The 26168-nt window shown below is 41.5% G+C and overlaps 1 protein-coding gene across 2 annotated transcripts; it reads right to left on the bottom strand.

Moving 5' to 3' along the window:
- Positions 1-26105, bottom strand: BRAP (BRCA1 associated protein). 2 transcript variants are annotated; one of them, XM_024566753.4, is made up of 12 exons: positions 25820-26105; positions 24001-24162; positions 23130-23328; positions 21828-22041; positions 18481-18594; positions 15994-16142; positions 13136-13211; positions 12556-12694; positions 12106-12215; positions 9884-9973; positions 4844-4947; positions 1-2382 (listed from the first exon to the last, which is right to left on the bottom strand). In XM_024566753.4, exons 1-12 carry the CDS (start codon positions 25899-25901, stop codon positions 2019-2021), a joined length of 1803 nt encoding a protein of 600 aa, XP_024422521.1. In that variant the 5' UTR covers positions 25902-26105; the 3' UTR covers positions 1-2018. The 2 variants fall into 2 exon arrangements, with proteins under 2 accessions (XP_024422521.1, XP_024422523.1); XM_024566755.4 differs by having other exon boundaries at positions 21828-22017.
- Between the last annotated feature and the right edge of the window lie 63 nt (positions 26106-26168).

Here is a 26168-nt window from a genome sequence, read left to right as displayed (position 1 = left end):
TTTCAAAGTTTGCTTACTTTAATGCAATTTCACTGTTCAAGGTAGTATGGATATGTTAAGTGGTTCATTTCCATCCTGGAAAAAAAAAAACACTAATAGCTTCTATCCTATGTAATTTTGTCAAATTCAAACATAACCCTTTAACTGGTTTTTAAAAAAACATTTTCTTTACATATCTTAGGATTTTTATTTTCTGCAACACTTTTTAGAAACCTTCAAGTAGTTTGGAAACATTTGCCTATTTGCTCAATCCTCTGGGTACAGCCTTTGAAAACAATGATCGCACCCGCACAGAAAATCTGCGTTCTCCCGGCTAGTGGTAGAGCCGCTTGATGGAGGTGATCACGGAGAAATGAGGAGCCAGCAAGCTTTGTGAACTACTTCTAATTCTCTTCATTAGTATGCTCTGATCCACCCCAGCTTCTGCAAGGTCAGACATGCAAGACAAGTACTTGGCCAAAAAAGCAGGATTCTAACTAGTGTAAAAATAGATTTTAAATAAAATAGAATCTTTATAGGAAAGAGAATTAGGTTATGCTTTACATTCCCACTCTTGTTCTAAGATATCTGTGATATCTGGTAAGTCCATGGGGGACTTACAGTCGGTCTGCCCTAAGTAAAACTTGACAGTGTCTAAGTACATTCATTTTGCACAGTTACAGGTAAGGTCCTTTGGGAAATGCTGTGCAGCACTTCCCACAACAATGGGTGGTGATTAGCAATATGGTTGGTGTGCTAACAAGTAACTTGTAAGACATTTATGTCAAAGGGGATGAGGCCTAACCAAAATTCTGAAATGTGGTAATTTGAGCTTTGGCTAATTATAAAGCAGAAAACAAACTCATCATTTAGCAGTTTGTCTTGTTAACCTATTCAGCTTACCTCTTTTGGAAGCTAAGTTCCAATGGCTCTTACTTTAATTTTGCTCATTATGGCGTATCATGAATTATTTGACGTCTATGTTTCTAGAGAAAGTACACAGCCCCTCTTGTTGGCCCACAAGCATTACATGACTGTTTTCAAGGGGGCTCTGTTAAAATTCTTATTTTCGGATTTAGAAACAGCCTTTGGTTATAGCTTGAAAGCATAATTGAAAATCTGCCCAAGCTCCCTCTAGCCGCAACCTGAAAATGCAGCTCAATCTTTTGTAAACATTCAAAAAACACCGATCCCAGCAAAACACACAATCAGCTAGTCTGAGGCCTCACTCTACATTTTCACAGGGATGACAAATCTGCCTGCTCATTCTTGCTAGATGCTAGGAAGTTCACTCTGAGATTTGAGCCTTGGAGTCACCCGTAAGCCTCCTCGTTTGAGGTTCATAGGGAGGTGCAGAGTCATCAAAAATAAACAAAATGGAAACACCACCATTTTTCCTACACCGGGTCTACTCAGCCTGCCGTAGGTTGTTTGTTTTTCCTGGCTAGCCCCAGAGCAAGAAGATATGGCTGCTGGAGACAAGCCAGTGCCTGCTTTACAGGCCCAGCCTCTTTTCATATAACATTCAACCAGTCCTTCAATTCCCCAGCGGCAGGGAGGGATGACAATGATGAGACTAATGCTCGGGAATTTTCAAGAATCCTCAGCCAGTGTGAAGCTCTCTCTAAGCCAGCTGCAATGACCTCAGGGAGGTTGGATGCTTTAGAAATAGGTAATGTTGCCTACTGACCCCAGAACTGAACATCAAAAATACCAACTCAATAAATACAACAGAAAAACGCACAACAAATTTGGGTCATCTATCAAGTAGGAAGGCAAAATGGTCATTAGAATGTCTGAGGTTAGTGAACTAAGGTTGGAAAAAGCAGCCACCTTTTAAAACACTGCCCTTTTCCATCAGTTCTCCTAGTCGTCAGCCCTCTGCATTTATTACACCAAACACCAGCAAATGAAAGATCCAAACAACTGCAGCTTGATCCTTGCTTGTACTTATTTAGGGCCCACCCTCACATTTAGGCCCCAGCACACCCTCTCTGTGCCAGGGAAAAGAGTCCCAGGGACACCTGTTTCTGTGAAGGTCACTTGCCCCTCTTGCTGCGGCCCTTCCTAGAGGGCAGCTTCCCACCACCACCAGAAGAGGCGGGGCTCGAGGCTGAGGCCATGGCGATGTTGATCTGTCCCTCCTGGATTTCCTGCCGGGTTTCAGCGGGCAGGTGGTTGATCTTCTGCTGCGCCTCCAGGTAGAACATGACGTCACGCAGCTGTTCCTGGATCTCAGTGATCTGCAGATCCTTCTGGTCACAGGTCTCCTTCAAAACCCTCTCCTCCTCCTTCAGCTTGTTCTGCAGGAGGACCTGATTGGCTCGCAAACACTTGTTCATTTCCTGCTCCTCTTTGAGCTCTGTGGTGAGTTTGGCTACTTTTGTGTTGAGCTGAGTGCACCTTTTGCAAAACAAAGGAAGACAAAAGCACATTTTTCATTTGCTGACACAGACCCCTTTCTGCTCTGGGATTGAACAGAGAAGCCATGATCTCAGAATCTACTTAGGGGGGACTCCTCCCTCCTTGTTCAGAGAAACTGGTTTGCCACCATTGCAACAGCTAAGCAAAGCAAGAATTTTGCTCTAGTTGACCCAAGTAGAGCTTCAAGACAATTTTTCTTTTTTAAGCACAGAAATATTTTCATAGCAAAAACTATTCTGTGATTCATGGTAAAACTTCTGCGTCTCTGTTTTGCAGTCAATAGTTAAATAGGTGGCTTTAGAGAGGATAGGGATGATAAAGAAGTTAAGAGGAAAAGGGATATTCTTGGAGAGTTAAGTGATCTGGTCTCACTGCATTTATTGGAGAAGGGTTTTTAAGAACAGGGAGTGCCCTTACTCTTGATGCCCAATCTTACTTACAAGCAAAGAATCACAAATTTAGACATCATTTTTATGTATCAGAATGCCAAAGAGCCCTGGCTGGTGTGGCTCAGTGGACTGAGTGCCAGCCTGTGAAACAAAGGGTCGCCGGTTCAATTCCCGATCAGGGTACATGCCTGGGTTGCAGGCCAGGTCCCCAGTAGGGGGTGCACGAGAGGCAGCCACACAATGATGTTTCTCTCCCTCTCTTTCTTTCTCCCTTCTCCTCTCCCTAAAAATAAATAAAATCTTAAAAAAAAAAAAAAAAAGGAACGCCAAAGAGCTCACACCTGGGAAGAGGCACTCCCATACATGGCACTGGAGTGGGGACTGGCACAAACTCTCGAGGTCAACTTCAAGATCACTAGAAAGTCATAATTTCACATGCCCTTTGACACAGCTGCTCTACCTCTAGGAACATCCTATAAAATAGATACACTCAGGACTGCGCTGAACATCTTTCTTCACCCACGGAGAAAGATGTTCACTGCTACGCTGTTTACAGTAGTGTCAGACCTGAGACAGCTTACATGTCCATCAATGGGACCTGCTTGAAATTATCGTGGGACCTCCACATCATGGAGTACTACTCAGCCATTATGAAGCTGAAGATAGAGCTAAATGTGCCAACGTGAAAGAAAATCTCCAAAACAGTATTTAACAAAATAGAGTATCTAATATTATTCTAATTATGTAGAAACAAATAATTATGTATGTGAGATGTTTACATAGGAACAGCAGAAGATCTGGAAGAATAAATACTCACGGGTACCATCAATGATGGTAATCTCTAGTTGTCAGGATCTAGGAGAACTTCCAATTTTAACTTTTTAATTCTTTAATACAGTTCAATTTGTTAGGGTGGTAAAAGTATAGAAGAATTTCTGATTTTTATTTTTACTAATGTTGTAGTGTTTTTACAACAGTTAAAAAAGAAACCTTTGGTGGAAAGCTCCTATTTGGGGTGATGAAAAAGTTTGGACAAAGATAATGGTGACAGTTGAACAGCACTGTGAATGTACCTAATGTCAACGAACTGTACACTTAAAAATGGTAAAATGGAAAATGTTATGTTATATAGATTTGTACCACACATGTACAAAAGTCTTTACAAAAAATCCAACTTCTGCCCTGACTGGTGTAGCCCAGTGTGTTGGGCATCATCCTGCAAACCAAAAGGTCACTGGTTTGATTCCTGGTCGGGCACATGCCTGGTTGGGGCATGTGAGAGGCGACTGATAGATGTTTTTCTCACTCCCTTTCTCCCTCCCTTCCCCTCTCTCTAAAAATAAATAAATAAATACAATCTTAAAAAAAAAAAACAAGAACCCAACTTCTGACAATGGGGGAAATGTACGAAGGGTAAATGGGAACTCTTTGTGCTACCCTTGTAACCTCTGTAAATCTAAATTTACTCCAAAATGAAAGAACTATTTTAAAAAACTTTTTAAGGAACAATTACCCCCATAAGTTTATTTTTATCCATTTGTCCAGAGGTAAAAGTCGTTATTTTTGTGAATATAACTTAAACCAGAAAGATTTCCGTAGCAGTAGCTACCTTCCCACCCAAGAGCAGCAGTTACGGTCTTGCCATGCTGCTCACGAGTTTTGTGCCTCATGTTTAACTTCTGTGGCCTTTAATTCTTGTTCAAGGTCAGAACACATGCCATCTCCAGCTCAGACACAGGCTCTTTCCTAACTGCCATTTCTCTGTCACTATGGCTTTGGGCACAAGGAAATTGCCTGCTCCAGACGAAGTGGAAAATACTTGTGCATATCACAAGCACACAGATATCAGGAGAGGACACTGCATTCCACATGGCACCCATCGGCATGACACACCGTGTTTTTTAATAAACACGAAATCACAGTACAACTCCTAAAAACCTGGTGAGCCACTTGAAAACCAGTATTTCCCTAGGAATGAAGGAAATCAACTGCTTACATAATTACTGTTACAATAAAATACCAATTTTAAGGAATAGGCAAGTTATACCTACTTTCTTTCCACAGACTGCTTTTCTTTTAGGAGATCATTTAGTCTGTGCTCCAGATTATCACATTTCTCAATTGTTTCTTTAAATTTGGCCTTCATGTTGTTAATCTGAAAAAGCAAACAGAGGTTTCTTTTTTTAATTTGAGAGAGAGGTGTGTGGGGGGGGGGGAACATCAATTTGTTGTTCCAGTCATTTACGCATTCATTGGTTGCTTCCTGCATGTGCCTTAACCAGGGACCAAACCTGCAACCTTGGTGTATCAGGACAATGTTCTAACCAACTGAGCTACCCCTCCAGAGCCAAACAGAGACCAGTTTCATTTCACAAAGATAAAGTGACCTTTGTCTTTGTGTGGCCTTTGGGGCTAACTTCTCAATTTCCCCCCAATTACCTGTGTGTCATGTTGACAACCCAAACTTAGAAAATTTAAGACAATCATTTTAAAGAATTCCTGTAAGAGGACTAAACATTTTTGAGAAATCCTTTTTTTTCTCACTATTTCTTTATACCAGAATAAAAAAAGGATCAGGAGCTCCTGAATGTCAAGTGAAACTGCTCGAAAGTAAAGAATGAATTTTAGGCAGTAGAGTAGGAGACGGTTGGTTAGAGACACTACAACAGGGCTTCCCATTCTTAACTCACCATTGTTTTTTACCTCCTGAGATTACATTCCAAAAACTATTACCCAAATAATCCAAGAAGGTTATCTAATCTAACTGATTTTCTTTGGGGTTTCCCACCCTCAACTCACTACTAAATCTCTCATGTACCATGAAGCCACATGGAATATAATCAGTTCTTGTTTTACTGAGTTCTTTATAATAAAGGCAATTCATACAGAACTCATTCATATTACATCTTAAAAACTTAGATTCACTCCAAGGTAAAGATGTACAGATTTAGGAAATGCCTGACCTCTACTGACCCTACGACATGGGGAGAAGATTAGGTGGGAAGGGGGAAGCAGTGAGGTTGGGTAAATCATGAGGCAATAGTGATAGGAATTGAAAGTAACTGAGAATTTAAATCCTATGGCCCAGGAACCTGCTAGGTGTTTTATAAGCAGTATCTTCTTATAACACACCTATGACTTAAGTATGCCAGCTTTTTACAGAAACTGAGGCAATACATCCAAGGTCACCCAGATAAGAGTGTGTGGGTCCAGGACTGGACCCCCAGTCTGGGTCCAAAGCCAAGTTTTAAACCTCTCTTTCACTACACTGTAGGCTTAGGTTGTACAGCAAAGGAAAAGTGACCTCAGGGCAAGATCTAACTAAACTCAGCAGAGATCCAGGATGCATATGTTGTCCCAAAGAAAGTGTTATTGCTTTTAACACGTCCTTTTAAAAATTGCTTTACTTATTGATTTGAGAGAGAGAGAAAGGAAGAGAGTGAGAGAAACATCGCTTTGTTGTTCTACTTATTTATGCATTCATTGGTTGTTTCTTGTATGGGCCCTGACCAGGGATTGAACCTGCAACCTTGGCGTATCAGGACGACGCTCCAATCGAGTTAGCAGAAATATTTAACTTTCTTTTTAAATACTTGCCATATGGCCTCCCTAGCAGGTTTCTAAAAAGTACTGCTTCCCCCTTTATAATACTAAGAAAAAAACTGCTTTGGAAAAATTAACTTTATAGCCAACTACCATTAAGTAGAAAAAACATGCAATTAAAGGGAGATTTCTGGTTTTTTCTCTGTCATAAAAATAAAAATAGCTTTAAAATTGCTTTAATTCTAGTCTGTCATTCATTTTCTCCTCAGTATTGCTTTAAAATAAAAAAGCATTAGATCCTTTTGACATTTTCTCCAAACTGGCTCCTGTTAGTTTAGGGAAATCAGAAAGGACAGAAATGGAATCAAATTGTCATGTTTTGATCACTAAAGACACTTAAGCCAAACACATTTAAATCAAAATGAAAAATACCAAGTAACCCCAAAAGCTTTTTAATATTGCTTTCAGATGCTATAGATGGAATGTTACAGTGATTTAAATTAGTGTTTTTAAAAAATTTCTATTCATCAGTCCAAAGAAAGAAGCATTCAGTACACACACACACACCACTGAAACAGGAGTTTCACAAAAGAATATTAAATGTGATGCATTCTGATATTTTACACCTATCTTGTTTATTATTTTATTAATAAAAATGCCAGTTGTGGCCCACCAAAGTTACTTTTCAGCCCACAGCTGGAAACAAACTGATCGCTAACATGGATCCAGAGGTCCGCAGAGAAAAGTGGTACCTTGCGGGGAATTCCCTTGTCCTGATGGCCTAGTCTACGTTCCTCATACGTGGCCCCGTTGAAACTGAGGACCTTCAAGTGGGTATGAGATTCATGAGAACAGACTCTGCTCACATGCTATAATAACGGTACTACCTAAGGCACTGGGGGACAGGAACAGTATAATTCAAGTTCACAAAGAAGCTCGACCTTCATCCCCTCCCCTACCCACCACTAACTTTCATGAGGCACACAAACAAGAATCGCCGTCAGTGAAACCCACGCTCGGTTACTGCTAACCCTTGCACATGCTCTACTGTAGGAGGTGCCCATGGACAGAGGGCTGGTCAAAAGGAGACTGGGGGCAGGAACAAAGGCTTGCATCTTCCATTAACTTGTTGGTGAACAATATTTGTCATTAGACAATGAAACATCCTTTTCAAGCCCTTCAAGCTTTTCATTTAGGGCTGCCCTTGCCTTTGTCTTATCCCTACCTAAACTTAAGCACAAGTTTCAGGTTTTAGCTTCCCTGACACTTGACTTTTCGTGGGCATGTGTTAGAGAATGCAGCTAATCCTAAAGAATCTTAAAAGGCAGAGAGAATCCTGAGCTTAGCTCCCGAGGGTCTGCACGAAGTACTTTAGGTGGTCATGCTGGTACAGCCCATGGAAAAGCCCATTAGTGAGGCTGCTTGGGTTGCCAGTGCCCCTCTTCCCTGGGAACCCATCACTGGACACCAAGTGGCTGCGACTAGGGCTCTCTCTCCTGAGAGCTGTCAGAGAGACACGCCCTTCCCCCCATGTGCTCCAGTCAAGCCCTATTCAGGACTTGAGTGCCTCTGGAAAGGTATTTCCATTGCTTGGAAGGTTTTATAAGAATTTCATCAAGAACTTTTAACTAAAGATAATTTTAAAGCTAGTGTTAAGCCTTATTTTTATTTTTATCCTTACCTGAAGACATTTTTTTTCATTGCTTTTAGAGAGAGAAAGGGACAGAGAGAGAAATGTCGATGGGATAGAGAAGCACTAATTGGATGCCTCCTGTATGCATCAAACAGGGAATCGGGTATAGGGGATTGGGGATCTGGGATCGAATCTCCAACCTAGGTATGTGCCCTGACTGAGAATTGAACCTGCAGCCTTTCAGTTATGGGATGATGCTCCAACCAACTGAGCCACACTGGCCAGGGCAAGCCTCATTTTTAAAAACTTGATTTCTCCTCATTTGTGGCCACACCCAGAAACTAGGGCCCATGGGCCTGGCATTAGGAAAGAGCTCGGCCCTGCCTGCTCGGCTCCAGGATAATCCTACTAGGAGGTGAGCCCCAAGCCCAGCTCGGCAGTCCCCATCTGAAAGCCCAGGTACTAGTGGGGATTCAAAAAGTTATCACGTAAAAAATTTCAAAGCGTTTATTTAATATTAGGGGAATCAATGAATTATGAACACTGTTTGTAGGTGTAGAAAATGGTTCCTAGAATCCTAATTATACATGATCCTCCAGTGTTCACTGGTTTTCAAACTCCCTCTTTGGAACCCTCTGGGTTCCTTATACATTCTGGAGACAAAGGGAAAACCAAGCAGGTGGACTCTGGGACCTCCACCTGGGTTTCCACCAAAACCACACCACTTTTCTCTTTTAAATGTTGAAGTAGTAAAGGGCATCTTTGTTAAAAATCTGAAAACCATTGCCCTAGACCAGCGATTTTCAACCTTTTTCATGTCATGGCACAAATAATTACTAAAATTCTGCTGCACACCAAAAAATGTATTTTTTGCTGATCTGACCAAAAAAAATACATAGGTATAATTTTGGTTGATTCACACCAGACAGCTACTGTTGTGTTGGCTGTTGTCATTTTTTTGACAGTCTAAGGGAAAAGAGGTCAGTGCTCCTGACTAGATAGTCAGGTGTCACAAATTTTAAAAATTCTTGGCACACCGCTTGAAAGTTGCTGCTCTAGACCAATAAGGAACCATGGTGACCATGGAAGTTTCAGCATTTCTGCCCAGTTTTGTTCCCATCAACTCCGAAGTAACGTCTTGTCATCTCAGAGGCCCATGTTCAGCTCCCCAAAGCAGCTGTTCCCAAGCTGGCAAACCAACTGGCTGACTCAAATTACAGCCCTCATGTACATACTTCCATTTTTTAAATACAATTACACCAGGCACTAGAAAACATTACTGAGGTTAACAAACAACACCCCAAGCCCCCACTAAAGCTTTTAAATCCAAGGTTTCTTTTTTCCTTTTTCTCGGGGGGTACATGCCAGGTATTTTACTTCTTCTTTAACTTAATATGGTATTGAGCTCAGCATACAATAAAACTTTTGCTTGATCTTATGTACACTTGATTTAGTAATCCTATGTGAGAATATACGTCTGACTCCCTCCCCTTCTTAAATTATACTTAGTTGATTGCATCTGCAATAGAGGGTTTTTTTTGGATTAATTTCATTCTCATTGTGGTCCGGAAGTGCTTGTTCCCTGATATTGGCTAAGTCTCTAATGTAATGACAATTCAGGTGCTTACCACTTCTTTCTAGAATTCTGGTCTAGAGTTAGGTTTCTGGGGTGGGTTAAATTATTCCAAATTCTTGTTGTTTTTTTTCTCCCACCTAACTCCAGCTTTATTGAGATGTAACTGACATATGTAGAAGAAAGGTTTCTTTTTAGAGGCAAAACGGTCTTTACCTGTCTATCAGACTGAGAAGGAAAGATTCTGAGATTCCTCTGTCCCTGTAGCTCTGCCTTTTCCCACCCCGACATGAGATTGCCCCGCAACGTGGCATTTCAGCAGTCACTAAACCAGAAACTTACTTCTTCTGCTGTGTCCTTCTCTATCCGGACTATCTTGTTTTCCCAGTAGATTCGCTGAGATTCCAGCTGGCTTGTTAGTAAATATGAATACTGAAAACATAGAGAATAAACAACAAAACGTAAGTCACTGTTGTCAGCCTGAAATCCAATTAAAACCTGACTTTCAATGACCTATGGAAAAGTAAGAGTAACCATCAAAATACATGTTACACCTTGGTTCCACTCTGCTAACTAAACTGCAATTATACTCCTGTCATCCTGGGGCTTATGATCTAGTCAGGGGCAAACAGAGAACGCATAGTAAAAAAACTTAGGTTCCTGTTCAAGCTGACTTTAAGAAGAAGAACATGGTTTTTAAGTCAAAGTGAATTCAAATCAGCTCACCCAACTACTCTTCCTCACCTCCTGCTTCCCCCCCATAGGAAGCTGTCCCCATCCCTCCCAGCCTTGGGTTAAGTGGCTCCTCTCTCAGCTCCCTCAGCACTGTGCCTATCATTAATAGCACTTACAACACTAGCACTTAATCCCTGGTTTATCTACCTGTCTTCCTTGTCTGGATGGCATTATTTCAAAGATATAACCTTGGAAAGCAAGTGTTATATCTTTATTTCTGTACCCTCAGAGCCTGGGACACACTGGATATTAAGAAACTCTTGCTGCCTGACTACATGGATGAACGAACAGTGCTGTGTAACTGCAGGGAAAGGACAGATGACTTCTGACAGTAGGACACGGCAGGACTTCTGAGAGAGAGATTTGAGAGGGCTCGTAACAGACAGGAGGAGACGACAGAAAGAGAGGTGCGACCCCAGAGAACTACTGAACCCAGATGTGCGCTGTGGATGTTCAGGTCTCTTCAGAGACAAAGTGGTGACACCCATGAGGCCTGCGGAAGGCTCTGGGACATTACATCGAGAATGTGTGCCAAGGAGTGGCCAGACCATACCTGCATTTTGGAAAGACTGTTCTAGAAGACTAGATCTAAACAAGTGTGCAGGCTAGAGAAGAGACTGAAAGTGCAACACGGAGAGGACAATCAGGAGAATGTGTCTGCGTCACCAGAAGGTATGCTCCAAGAAGGCAGGGAGCTTGTTGGATGCTGCAGTCCCATCTCCAGGAAGCGCGGCAGCCCTCAATAAAATAATCATTGAATGGACCTGCAGTCATGTGGAAGGGTTACTCATTCTAAAAACTTAGTGTAAAAGGTTTGAACTTCTGTCATATCAATACGATTGATTAATGGTAACAACACCAGCCTTATTTTAGGCCACTCTACTGATCTATCAGAACTTAAAAGCCTTGAGATGAACAAGTTTTCAAATGTCTATTTCCTCCCAAGATTAAGGTATTTGTTTTTAAAATAATCATTTTGAAATTTATAAAACAGGACTCATGGTAAACCTCTCCTTCATTAACATAAAATTTACACATCATCAATTTTATTAGGGGATGGTATTTACTGCTACGGAGAAAAACCAGATTGTGCTAATTTTGTTGTTTCTTCAAATATATGAATACCCAAGATACCTTTATGGATACAAGCTTCAAATTCAGAAAATATGAACTTTGAGTATATACTTGTGTATAAAAGCCTCTAATTCATAAAATGCCAGCCCAATATATAGGGAAAAGCTCCTCAGGCATGGAAAAATACCATTGGGGTTTCCTCATTCTGACCAAGTCTGCTCAGTTTCCAACTGCTACTATAATGCCAACAGGAAGATTCTTTTTTTTAAAAATTTTTTATTGTTGACAGGAAGATTCTTAACTTCCCGTCTTAGAGCAGCTACAGAGGACACCTTAATACTGAACTTGAGACAACTTGGAACATCATATTGAAAATAAGGCACAATGAAATTTAGACTTTCAAAGAAGAAAATGACAATAAAATATTTTAATAATCCTTCACAGCAGTAATAGAATTTTTTAAAAAGCTGACATGCAGAGTCAATGGTAAAATTAAAATCCCAAAGGAGGGCAAAGAAGGAAAAACTGGGACAGCTGTAACAGAATAACAATAAAAAAATGCTTTTTTTAAAAAAGAGAAATCTGTAAGGAAAATGGGAAGATACTAAAAATGGTTCTCAAAAAATGTGTAACATTTTTTAAATAAATAAGGCTATATTGTTTAAAAAAAATTAAAAGCCCAAAACATCATTTATGTTAGAATAGTAAAAAGTGGTAGAAATAGCTACTTAGTAATTACTAATAACTTATCTTACCTCTAACTGTAAGGCATCTATTTTCTCTTCCTGGCAAGTATCACCCTCACATTCATACTGTACTATTTTTCCATCTGTTTTACTTGCAACCAGTCGATGGACATAATTATCTAAAGAAAAGAATAAGTCAACCAAGGCATTTTTCTCTCAGAATGAAAAGGGTCTCCATACTCTTAACTCCATAACTGACAAAATTTTTGTTTTTACAGATCTATATTGCAATATTTCTTTAAAAGTAGGATAAATCATTTGAATTTAAAAAAAGAACAAGAGGGCAAGAGTAGAAGCATCAACTCTCTTTATAACATGCGTTTCAGGCCATTCACAGGAAATAGTGCCCTGTAGGGCTTGAGTCTGCGGCAGCTGCCAGGAAGATTTCAAGCTGCGAGAGAAAGTGGAGAGACTCTCAAGAAGTTTTCACACAAACGAAAGCATGAGAGCGGTGCTCACCTCCAGCGTAGTCCCAGACTCGATGGTTGGTCAGCTGCATGGCATACGTGTGCTGGGTCTCCTCAAAGTGCTTATAAGCGTGTCGACTTACGTATCGCCCACATCCTATGTGGCCACATATTAAACAAATCCAAAGGTTCTGCCAAGAAGAAGATATGATCGTAATTACATGAAAATACATGACCTGCTCCATTCACCGTAGAAAGGGGGCTGACAGAGAATACGATTTAGAGTTGTTTCTATGGGAGTTTTAATGTATGTTTAAAACCCAACAAGCAAGGATGCTTTTATGGATCATTTTCTTGCTCTGATTTTAATAGAACTCTATGTAAATATCAAGAAAAAAATTCATAATTTATCAATAAAAGTGTACGCTTTTTCAAAGAACAAAGAATAAAAGCATATTTTGCTTAGAAATCAAGTAATTTTTTTAGTTTTATTTCTTGCATGACACTAGATAAAAAAGAAAAAGAATCAGTCTCCAAAAAGAATTCATAAGAATTTAAGCCATGCAGGGCAGAAGAAAACCTCAGACAATTAAAGCTGTGTTCATTAATCTTTCCCATCACCCATTACTTACTTCCTGAACACCACACTCAAAACACTTATTTTCCTCTACTGGCTCTGGAGTTTGACAGTACCGGCAAACAGGGCACCTATTCAGGACACCAAAAGATAATGATACAGGTTAAATATAAAACAGCTGTTACATAACCCCAAAATCAAAAACTGAAGTTTAAACTCTCCCTCTCTAATATACTTTTATCACAATTAAAAATATCACTCAAAATACACTTCTGAGCTACTTGCAAACAAAATGAAAAAAATATCAAGTCTTGATAAAGCAGAGGAAAAAAGAGAAATCTTCATCTGCCTTATACCTTTGCCCACTCTCCTGTCTAAAGCTTACATAATCAAAAAACTAAATATCTACAGGTTAGAATTAGGACCTTTGAAAGACTAATTATTAATTTGGTTTCACGTCTGGTTAGCCGTAAGGTAATTTTTACTTTAATCAATCTGCTTTGTCCCCACTTCCCAAAGGTTTAGATCATTTAAAATGTATCTTGTCCTTTCAAGACTGCTCCTAAGAGTTAGAATGAAAATCTGTAGTAAATTTGACCAAAGTGAAAAAAAGAAGTTGATATACTTCCTGAAACACACAGGACGTTTTTCTGTACAATGACATCGCGTGAAAGCAGATACCAGTGCTCTCTGAGTACTCCAGTTTTGATTTACAAAAAGCCAATAAAAATGGCACTGAACACAAACTCACAGATACACAGAGTAGAAAGGAGGTTACCAGGACCCGGGGGCAGGGAGGGAAAACACAAAGATGTCAAAAGGCACGAAGTTCAGTTATGTAAGATGAGTAAGTTCTGCAGAATTGGTGTAAATGTGACAGTTGACGATACTGTGCTATGTATAAAATATTTGCTAAGAGGGTAGATCATGGATGCTCTTACCACAAAAAAATAAAAAGAGAAAGAGAGAAAGAAAAAGAGGGAGGAAGGAAGGGAAGAGAAAAAAAAAAAGAAAGAAAGAAAAGAGGGAAATGGTAATGGTATGAGAGACATGTTGATTGGCTTGTGGTGAATATTTCACAATGTATACATATATTGGGTCACCAGTCACACACCTTAAATATGTAATTTCTGACTGTCAATTATACTTCAATAGAGATGGGGGAAAAAAAGAGGCATTGAAAAAAATCCAGCCCTGGCTGGTGTGGCTCAGTGGATTGAGCACTGGCCTGTGAACCATCTGATTCCCAGTCAGGGCACATGCCTGGGTTGCAGGCCAGGTTCTCCACCTGGGGGCGAGTGAGAGGCAACCACACATTGTTGTTTCTCTCTCTCTCTTTTTCCCTTCCCCTCTGTCTAACTAAACTCTTAAAAAAAAAAGAGAGAGAGAGAGAGAGAGAAGACAACTCAAAGAAGTAACAAAATGGCTGGAAAGCACCAGGTGTCTTGTCAAAGCTAGAAACTAGCTCTCTGTCATCCCTTTGGTCTGTGTGGTGGCTGCAGCAGCGGCTGGATGAATAAAAAACAAACTGAGCGTGCTGTCCCTGCCGGGAGCACGCCCACCCCTTTTTCTTCCCAAGGCCAGCATCTCCTAAGGGTACCCATGACGCTTGCAAGCAGGGGAGCAACGGGAAGTGGCAGCTCATCCAGGGCTAAACCCCTGAACCTGTCTCCAAGGTCCCCTTTCCTCTGACTCTCCAGTGAGGTGACAGCAGCTCTGCCCTGGCTCACTTCCTTCCCTTAACCTTTCTAGAGAGCCACAGCAGCTCCGCCTAGGCTCCCACCTGTTGCTGCTTCTATCCTAATCCCTTCCTTGTCTCACTGTCCTCAGCTTACTAGGCACCAGGTCTCCTGTTAGGTGTGAGGGGCACAGTGGCGAACAAGTCAGACAAGGTCCCTGCTCTCTGAAAGCTGGCGTTCTTCTGGTCACTTGAGGGTGGAGAACAAGAGATTCCTGTGGACTTTCACCCCTCCTAACTTCTGGCCTTTGGAAGGTGATCCTCCCCTGCTCTTACATACCCCTCCCCAACACTGCCTTCTTTTAGGGGCACCTCTTCACCTGGCTAACTCCTACTCACCCGCCTTGAGATGTCACTTCTCCGACAGCCCTGGCTGTGTCAGGGCCCTAGTTCTCCAGTCACAGCGCTGCACGTTGCCCCTTTGTGACACCTGTTATGGTTATGAACTTCACATTTATTTGTATGACTATTTGATTCTGCGTTTTCTTCTCTCTACTGTACAAGGCCAGGTATGACTTACCTTTCTAGCTGAGTCCCACACTGCAGTTTGCAAAGGGAGCAACAATGCTTGATTTAAAAAAAGGAAGAAAAAGGTCCAGGTTCTACCTCAGTTCTTTACCTGCACAATGCCACCCTACCAATAAGGCCTCTGCAGAGTGTGCGCACCTCATCCTTAGTGACTGCTGTTACTTCTGGCCACCAAGCCATCAACCTTCCTCACATTTGTCAACAGTGTGATAAACCTATGATGGGAAACTGTTACAGCCCAATGGGTAAGAAAGCCAAAGAAAATGGGAGGTATCAAGTACAGGAAAGAAACAAGATTTTAGACCTAGATTTCATTTTAGTGTAAGAGCCTCACATCTAAGCTTCACTTTCTTTCTCCCTCACTCTCTGGCTCCTGGAAGGAAACAACTCATGCTGCCTTGGGAAATTCCACAAGGATTCAGAATCAACATATTAAAAAGGAATTAGTCTAAGAATGCTGATTCCCATATAAACTTGGGAAAGCAAAAAAAAAGAAGGTCCTTCCATGTGACCTTTTTGCTATCATGGAGCCCAGATTTAAAAAGTCAAATACTTGGAGTGGCTCGTTTTTGGGGGGTGGCTATTTTTTATCCTGGAAAGGGCAACAGTGGGCTTTGACAAGGTGGGAGGTAAGCTCCTGTACTCACGTCGTGTCATCCCAGCGCTGCAGACACTGGCTGTGGAAGCTGTGGTTGCACAACGTGGTGAGGATGCCATTCACAGACTCATCCATGCGCTCCAGACACACCGTGCACTTGGGGAGCTCGGTCAGGTCCATCACAGGGAGGCTGGCACCCTAGAGGGGACACCTCACATAAGTTTCACTCTTCACCCACCAGTTTTTGTTTTTTAAAAAACAATAGTTTTCCTGTTGCTTTTTGACTCTTGGCAGGATGTTCTCAACATTATTGCTCTGTGCAAATAATGTAAATTGGTAAGATTTTCATTCACGCAGCAAACACTGAGCACCCCCTATCTTCCCAGCGCTGTGCTAGGCATTAGGGATACGGAGGTAAACAAAGCAAAGCTCCCTGCCTTCACAGAGCTGACACTCTTGGAAGGGAGACTCCTGCCAAAACCTTACAAAGAATCTAAAATGTTACCAGACTCCTCACTCTAACTGTAAAGGTCTATGACTGTTAACAGAACACACATGAAGAAAAGCAGAGTAGCCATGGATCTGAACAATTTTTTTCCAAAGAGTAGATAAAAGCTTTATATTTTCTATTAAGTGATAATAATATCAACACTGGTTTTATTATTTTATTTATTTACTGATTATTTTAAAGATTTCATTTATCTACTGCTAGAGGGGGAGGGAGGGAGAAAGAGGGAGAGAAACGTCAATAGGTGGTTGCCTCTCGAGCGCCCTCTACTGGGGACCCAGCCCACAACCCAGGCATGTGCCCTGGACTGGGAATCGAACTAGTGACCCATTGGTTCATAGGCCAGCACTCAATCCACTGAGCTGCACCAGCCAGGGCCATTTACTTACTGATTTAATACACACTTATTGAGCCCCTGCTCTGTGTGCCCAATGCTGTTTAGGTGTGGGACAATGGTGAGCAAAACAGATTCAGTAAATCTGAAAAAACAAGGTCAGCTCCACCCTCATAGACCTTAAAATCTAATCAAGAGAAAAATCAAGTTTTCTAAAAAAAGTATAATCACCAATGGTCATACGTGCTAGGAAAGCGAGTGCATGAAGCTGTAACAGCGTGTGAAGGAGGGGACATGATGGTGTAGGGGGTCAGGAAAGGCACCCCTGAGGCAGTAATATTTGACCCGAACCCCATCAGCTGTAACATGAGCAGGAATTAAGTACCGGGGGGTAAACATTTTTCAAAGTAGCTACAGAAAATAGTTCAAGACTAAACCAAGAAACCCCTCTGGACGCAATGTAGGAGGCAAAGCCCCATGAACTCAGTCAAGAAAGTAATCCCCAATTTCTGTTAGACTTAAAAATGGAGCCACAGCCAGAGAAATTCCAAGGAGTGGAATCTTTATTAATATGAAAATTGTGGCTATCTTCACATCTGGCTACTTTATTAATTATGTTGACTCAATGAAACAACATGTTTTTACAGAAAAAAAAAAAGATGCGCAGGAATTATTGAGGCGTGCATATAAAGACATGCTGAGAAAAATCACACGAGTCTACGGTCACTGAAGAGTAGATATCCACAGGAAATCCCCCAAGAAGCCATGTTCATTAGAAAAGAATCTAAAACTGAGGCCTTGGGCACCTTGCATAAAGCAAGGCTGATTTTACCACTTACCGACTTTTATTTTACCTAATCCAATGATAGAAGAATGTAATCAGAACTTATTTCCACCAAGTTAATTTCAAAATATAAAGACCTCTAGGTCTACTTTAAAAGAAAGGAAGTCTTAAAAATATAACAGAGCTAAATCTATTTTATAAAATGATTCGAGTGAGCACATCCTGTAGGAAAAGTTCCCATGGAGGGTGGTAGATCAGAGCAATTACAAACTGATATTGAAACAGAATCAAGAAGCAGGATGGAGATTACGGGTTGATATTTAAAACAAAAATAATTCTTTTAGAATCCAGGTGATATTTCATCAATGTGGAATAGTTGAACATTCAATTTTAATAATACAGATAATGGCCCTGACTGTTGTGCGTCAGTCAATTGGGAGTTGTCCTGTGGACCAAAAGGTCACAGGTTCCATTCCCAGTCTGGACATATGTCTGGGTTGCAGGCCGGGTGCCTGGTTGGGGGCATGCGAGAGGCAACCAATCAATGTTCCCCTCTGTCTAAAAATACATAAATAAAATCTTTAAAAAAATACAGATAATATCCTTTCAGGTATTTTGTTTTACATTTTTGGACAACTTTTAAAAATTGAGATAAAATTCACCATTTTAAAGTGTACAATTCAGCATTTTTTTAAGTATATTCACAAGTCTGAGCATCCATCGCCACTACCTAATTCTAGAACATTTCTGTCACCCTAAAAAGAAAACTCATACTCGTCTCCAATTCTTCTCATTAATCCACTTTTTGTCTCTATGGATTGGCCTTTTTGGACATTTTCATAGATATCTTAACATTCGGCTTTACGCCACTCTGCTATTTACATCAAATATAAGAAGTACTCATACTCACATCTTCAGACTTCAGTACTTCAGCCCTTTCCACATAGACCAGTTGGCAAACATCATCTTCTATTGAGTTGAACTGGCGACCATTGCATGCCATATAAAAACTATCTGCATCGGCCTAGGTACACCAATGGGGAAAAGGAAAAAATTGAGAGAGATCCTGAAAAAGAGCTTTATATTCATGATACATAGCTTCAATTAATCTCTTCATCACCTTTTCAAACTTATACTTAAGAGAGGAGCAGTCAGAAGTAACATCTATGGATGCAGGAAGCGGGTTCATAGGCTCATCAAACTCTGCAGGTCAATACTCTACATCTCTACAATGTTTCCTGATACATCATGATTTACTACAACTAGCCAAAGCCACAGAAGTGCCATCAGCTGACAGCCAGTATAATTTTAATATTCAACCAGCAATGGCCAACATTTCCCTGGACAGCAATACTTTCCCCCCTAGTCAGCACTTTTACAGCAGCTGAACATAAACATGTATTTTTGCAAAGCTTGGAACCACGTCCTAACTGACAATTGTTAGGGACTAGTCTTTTTTAAAAAGTGTTAGCATCTATGTTTAAAAAAATAAAGGACCAGTGAACTGGTATGGAGTAAAAAGCTAACTCCTTCTCTTTAATAAATCAAATAATGGTAACACGTGATAGATAAGGATCCCATTAGGAGATTTTCAATAACCTAGAATGTAACACAAAAAGCAAGATGAACGAGCCTTTATAATACTAATAGTCTCCCTCTCTTGGAGTGGAAGATAGATGAAATCAGAATAGTCCCTTGTAAAGGCATTTGTGAATATGAACACAAGTAAACTACATCTTCTAGACTAGATGAGCCTCAGTAGAAAATAACAAAGAGATGATTTCAGTTTTTAAACTCAGCAATTTTTAGAGGCAGCAGAGAGGCCAAGGCTTGTCTGGATCTCACTTCCATTGGCCATTAGCCCAAACATAGGAAGTTGTGTGCTTTGGCCCTATCAGTGTAGACAGGCTGCTTGGGGGCAGGGGGTGCTCTGCATAAGGAAATGCCTCATTGTTAACATTAGGAAGATATTCAAGTCTGTACCAGGCTGAAATTGCCTTGCAGGTCTACCCTCACGTAGTTTTGAATTTTAACAGGAAAAGCTTGTAAGCTTTGCAGTAGCTTTTAATTTCACTCTGATGATGTAATCAAGTATGGGCTGATTATCCTTCTTTTTCCTTTTTGATTTTAGGGAAGAGAAAGGGGGAAAGTGGGAGAAAGAGAGGGAGAGAAACATTGATGTAAAAAAGAAACATCAATTGGCTGTCTTCCATAGATGCCCTGACTGGGGGCTGAACCTACACCCCAGGCATGTGCCCCGACATGGAATCCAACCAGCCACCTTTCAGTTTGGGGGACTGCACCTAACCAACTGAGCAACACCGGCTGGGGCAGGATGATCAATTCTGAACAGTTATATTTAGCAGGGGAAAGGAGGCATTTTCTTTCAGAAAACAACCTGTGTGTCAGGTACAGTGCATTTATTAACTTCAAAATGCTAAAAACTACTTTTTTGATAATTTGTCTCCTTAATACTAAGAGGAGGCAACCTAAAATGGCTTTCTCCATTCTTTAAGAGCAATGGCTTTTTCTTGAAATGCTTAATTGTTAAGTAGAAACAGTAACTAAATTACTGCCATTATGCAATTTCTTGCAAACAGCCTCTATCTTCCCTTCCCCACTTTGATCCCAACCCTACTGGAAGAGGGACAGACCATAGGGATTAAAGTGAGGGCTCCATCCCAGCTCAGTCACATTATTTAGGCTGTGTAACCCTAAGCAAATCACCAACCTTGGTACCTATGCAGTCAGTTTCCTCGTTTGTAAAACAAGGACAACAATAGTACTTGTCTACCTTACAGGGATGTAGTGAGGATTACATGAGGTGATGCACATTAAGCACATAGCACAGTGAATGGTACAGAACAAGTAGTCAATAAAGGTTGCGTATCATCACCACTGTCCTTATTGTTACACCTGCTACCACTTGCCCATTGCTTGCAAAGCTCTTCAGCGACCTTGGAAGGTGTCTTGATAGTCAGTGACTGTGGCTGTTTAAGTGATTTTCTGTTCTCAACTTGTAAAGTCTAAGGCTCAGGACAGTTGAAACACTTGTTTTAAACGTCTCCTTCCATGGCAGGGTGCTTTCAAAGGTTAGAGACAACAACTGTGCACCCTCTCGTACACAGAACTCCACACTACGGGTTCTCGTCCTGTGGGCCATGGAACAGGTATACACACAATCCAACTCTCACTTCTCTGTTTTCCTTCCCATGGCCAATGACTGACTGCTACTGCGGTCAACTCTGGATTCCTACGACGAGGAAGAAGGAAATGACAAGTGGGCCTTGAGTCATGGGCTCCTTTTCACCCACAAGTCTTGGTGACTAGTCAGAGGTAATGGCAAATGATCCTACAGACACACTCATTTTTGTCAATCTGAAAATTGGAACTATTTATCTGGGGCAAATTCAGGAAGCCTGTTTATCAACGAGGTGAGATAGAAGTAATTTTTAACAAAGCTGCATTTCAAAATTAATGAATAAACAAATATAAAAGGTTATTAAAAAACAAATAAATGAGACTATAGACAAGGTAGCTCTTTAATAACCTGGATGATACCTAATGCTTATCTCATTTTTACATTCATATAGAAATATGCACACTCAAGAACAAACATGTAAAACTAAGAGAATCTTTCTAACATCTTTAGAACTGAGACACACGGAAAACATTGCTTAATGCAACTAGTGAAATGGAGTGTATGGCAAACTTGCTTGTATCAAAAAGTATGTGTTATAATGCACAAAACTTTTAAAAACTGAAAATATCACCATTCTTTCAGTGTTTCTGTCTCTCTATTGCAGTGATTTCCAATCAGAATTCTAAAGCATCTTTAATACTTCAAGAAATGTCAGGAAAATCGTTCACCACCAAAATTTAAAAAAAAGAGATTTTACTTTCTAAAATGTGCCAAAGAATGTCTTTTAAGAGAATGAAAGAAGCAGGGGCATAATGTTATAATGGCACATAATAATTAGTGTCAACTTTTAAAAGTTTGGAAACTATTGTTCTACTGGAATAGTTACCATTGGATAAACACACACACACCCCTACATTTCATACCCGATGTGATTTATGAATTAGAATTTAGTGTCTGCTAATGAGTTTGGAAATGCTTCTAGAATTACAACACCCTAGAAGACATGTGTGAGTCTTAAAGTGCAAACTATTGTAAATCACACACACAGCTAGCATCACACAGTTTTAAAAACACAGTTTCTGTGGCAAAGAGATTTTTAATATCTTAACTTTTACCTGTGTGCTAAACTTTATCAGCACCATATATTGATTTGGAGTAGAGTCTCTGATGATTTTCATTTGTTCAATTACTTCATTAAATGGGGCGACAAACTTCATAAGGTCATGACTGGTCATTGTAGCAGGGACTGTGAGGATGCACAGCATGGCACTGCGCCTCACGTCTTCTTTTAAGGAGGTCATCTTACTAACGAGACAACAATTAGACTGTCTTGAATAGACGAGGAGGTATGGTTAATTCACACAACACTAGACAACTCTTATGTCCAAGAAAATGTGAAAAAATAAAACTTACAATATTTCACAAATCGATTTAAACAGACTATTCTTTTACCGGAAAACCCACACTTACATGGGTAAACGCAAAATCCCTTAAACATATCTGCAATGATGTTTAAGGTTAGCTTCAAAATGTTCTACATCACACCCGCCACTAAAATTTTTCATCTTCGGTTAAAGGCCTGTTATGGTTACAAATCTGCATTAGGCAATTTGCAGTTTGTGTCTTGTTCTCATTAGTTTTTAAAAATAATCTCTCATTATGTAACCTAGAAGCACAATTCTAACTGTGGACTTCTGTAAAGGGTATAGAAAAGAGTGCTAAATATAAGAAAGGAAATTCTGAACCACTCTGAAGATTACAGAAAGTGTTGCTGGGTTGGAATAGCTGGAATAGAGAGGAAAAAAACCTCCCTCAAAGCAATTTGCTTTTGAAATGCTGCAAACTCACCTCAACAGCCGTGACTCCAAATGACTACCTGAGTATTCACTGTTTCCTGGTAGGAATTTCATAAGCAAGTTAGGACAAGGACAGCCTTTAAAGAGATCAGCTCACAATTATCCCAGGAGCTGATGGCCCAGTTTAAAGATTATATAGCCAAATGCTTCCTTTGTTTTGGGCTCCTGCAAGCTTTGCTTGGACCACAGAAAAGGGTAAAAAGAGGTGATGAAATTACAATCCATTACCTACTTTCTCAGTTTCTTTCAAAAAGATCTGGGGGGATATGAGACTACTGTGATGTTATGGGTCATTTATATTTTTTTCTTTTCTATCTTCTTTTCTTTCAATTTTCCAATCACCCTGCATGCCTGTCTTCTCAGGGAACATTTTCCTGAGAAGCTCTAATCCAATCTACAGGATTGATCAAATGTAAATCATGTAAGAATTTTCTAACACACAATATAGAAAAGTACCATCTTTTTGAAGCTTAAAATAGCCACTTCCCTTCAGGACAAAAAATTTTTCTCTTTCCTAAAACAAAAACTGGACCGACTCAAAAGGAAAGTGGTTTTTCTTACTTTGTCTTATATAGATGCATGATACCATGAACTATTTCAACTGACGGATTTCCACTGAAGAATGAAATCTGGTCTGGAAGCTGTTTGGATGGAGAATCGGGAGCAGCATTTATGCTTTCTTTACTTTGATCTTTACTTCTCTGTGCAGGGGAGGATGCTTCTGAAGACTTCCTTTCTTCTACTGTAGCTTTCAGCTCATCTTTCACAAATCAAAAATTAGCAGGTTATAAATTGATAGGAAATATGCTTAAGGATTCTGATTAGATTAAAATTTTGAGTCAGAAGAATAAGCTTTGACAGCGAAATTGTAACGTTCCATTAAAAACTAGAGTCATAGAACAGCTGCGTTTCGCGGGCATCTCAAATTCAAAGTGCTCTTTGCCCCATAAAAATCTCATTACCGCCCTCAGAAACTCAAGGATGGCTCTTACATTTGGCAGTGCCATAATAAAAGCAGGTACCTTACGTCATGCACTTTTAAGTGGAACATTCAGAGCTGTTAAGTTTGAAAACCAAACCTACCAGTTCTGACCACCTCCATGCTGGTATGTAGCATACGTCCAGTCCCTTGGTTGGAGCGAGCTGGCAGAACAGGGTGGGGGTGGGGGCCCACATCATGCTTATCTGGATTCATTCATGATCTGCCACTGACCTAGGTGGTCAGCAGCTCTCCTCACTGATTAGAGTTGTCAACTCAGCTTGTTAGGATTAATTTAGGAGAAATATTTGGGAAGATAAAATGTGGCTTGACAATCTCAAGCAAGGCACGGTCAGTGAAAGATAAAACATCATGGGCTCATTGATCGACGTGTGTAAAGCAAACTACCAGAGACTTACATTACAGAAGCGTCTAGGGTGTTAGAAAGCATACCTGGGTTGGACTTTATGGTCTCAATGATCACGTCTGTCATTTCTCGACGACCAAGATGCTGATGTATGATTGCTGCTTTCTCCCCTGGTGACTTCCCTTCTAAACAGGCTGCAGCTGAAGCAAGTGTCTTCTTTTTGATCTCCTCATCAGACATTTCCCTGGCTGAAGAACACATGAATGATTAATACCTGATAATAAAACGGGCTCCTCTCCACTCTTAATGTATCCATTGACAGGTTTCCCTCTTCTCTCTGTTGCTTCCCTCCATCTCACTCCCTTCTGGGGCTCCTGCAGTGCCCAGCGGACAGTCGATAAACACCCGGTGCAATAAATTCAGAAATGCAGGGCTGTTCCACTGAAATTATTCACTTTAAAGCAATTCAATGAGAGTAATGGCTTAAAGAAGCTTTCACAGTGATTATGTCCGGAAGAACCAACCATTCTGTAATACCTAGTGTCGTACAACTGTGTGTTGAGCCCAAAATGAAGGTATCAAGTCATTATCACCAATAAAACATGCAAATACCTTTAGGGGTAGTCCTCTTAAACACCCTGTGTGAGACTCCTGCAAATCTAGGACCACTGTCTTAAGTCAAAGAAACACACAAACGCGAAAGGAATTAGGAGACTCGACTGAACTAGCCTTAATATAAAAGTTCTACAAGGGCAGAGACCAGACCTGTTTTTCCCACCACTGACACCGCAGCGCCTCCCCAGCACAGGCCGGAAGCTCTTTACAGGTTTACATAAACGTCTGAATGCATCAATGACTCACCTATGTAGAAGTGACTATGTAGAGCTGGTTGACTTTCAGAACTCAGAGATCACTTTTAGCCTTTGAAAAGGGCTCGCACCTCATTAAATCATCTTCAATCTTCAATTTGCAGCTCCCAAATTCATACACTCAGGAAAGTTTCCAACACCTCCATCCCTACCTGCCTCAGTCCCTCTCCCCAAACCAAACGGAGCCTCTTGTAATAGTTTCCCAAACTGTCTCTTCCTTACCTTCACTTAGCCCAGCTGTAGTTCTAGATTTATTCCGTAATTAATTCATCTGTCCCCCCCCAGTGAACTGCTGGCTCCCTTACGGCAGGGGCCACGTCTGATTCTGCACGTAGACTACTGCTCAGCAGACAGGGAGCACCCGGTAAGTATTTCTTGAATGTTAAGAATTAGGTAATTGTCTGCGGTCCAAGGAACAGTCACAGCTGCATTCCCAGCCTAAGGCGGTCATGTGGCTGCTAAGGAAGAATTCCGGACTCTCGAGCCCGGCTCTGAGTTAGCCAGTCTCTCCACTTACAGGTAATCGTGGGCAAGTCACGTAATCACTGGGTTTCAGTTTCCCAATTTGTGACACGGCGCCCCCACCCATCCAACCTAAGAGCTGTTAACATAAAAATAGTGCATACCGGGCAGCACTGGGATACGGGAAGTGCACAAACGTTAGTTACAATCATCCCCATTGTTATAATACATGGCGCCTAAGTGAGTGTTTTCTTCAAGGAGGAACGGCTAAACCCGGGGCCCTCGGCGGGAGTCCGGCCCCCCGCCGCCACGATGCCTGGAGGAAAGCAACTTCCAAAACTCCACGCCGACCGGGGCGGAGCCGCGCCGCGCCAGGTACAAACCGCGCTCCCGCGGGTGGGCGCCAAGGGAGGGGCCCGGAAGGCCTCCGAAAAATGGAGAGAGGGGGAACCAGCCCCCTCCCGGCTTCTTCCTGAGGTGAGGGCCCTCGCGCGCTCTTTCCCCGCCTGGTTCTACCGGAAGACACGTTCCCCGGGGCCCAGAAGCGGGCTACGCGGAAGGCGGCGGGGCACACCTGCGGCGCTGAAGCCGAAGCCAGCGGGGACGGTTGAGTGTTCTGCGAGCTCCAGTCGGATGACAACCAGTGACACACTCATAGGGCAGGCGCTGGCCGGCGCAGGCCCCGGCGGGCTCCGAAGAGGCTGGGAGGCGAGCTGGGAGGCCGAGCGGCCCGGGGTGGGAAGCGCCGCCACCACCTCAGCGCCGCTGCCGCCGCCCGGCGGAGCAGCTCCTCTCACGACCCTCAGAGCCACAACCGCCTCCACTTCCGCCTCCCGGCCGCCGTCGGCGACCCGCTGGGTGCCTCCTGCGTGGACCGGCGTGCGCTGCGATTGGCTGGGGTGGCAGGCACGTGGCTGCCGTGG

Source organism: Desmodus rotundus, chromosome 7 (assembly GCF_022682495.2).
Source record: "Desmodus rotundus isolate HL8 chromosome 7, HLdesRot8A.1, whole genome shotgun sequence".
Lineage (NCBI taxonomy): Eukaryota > Metazoa > Chordata > Mammalia > Chiroptera > Phyllostomidae > Desmodus > Desmodus rotundus.
Note: the sequence above shows the minus strand (reverse complement) of the source record. Positions and strands in the feature narration are given on the sequence as shown.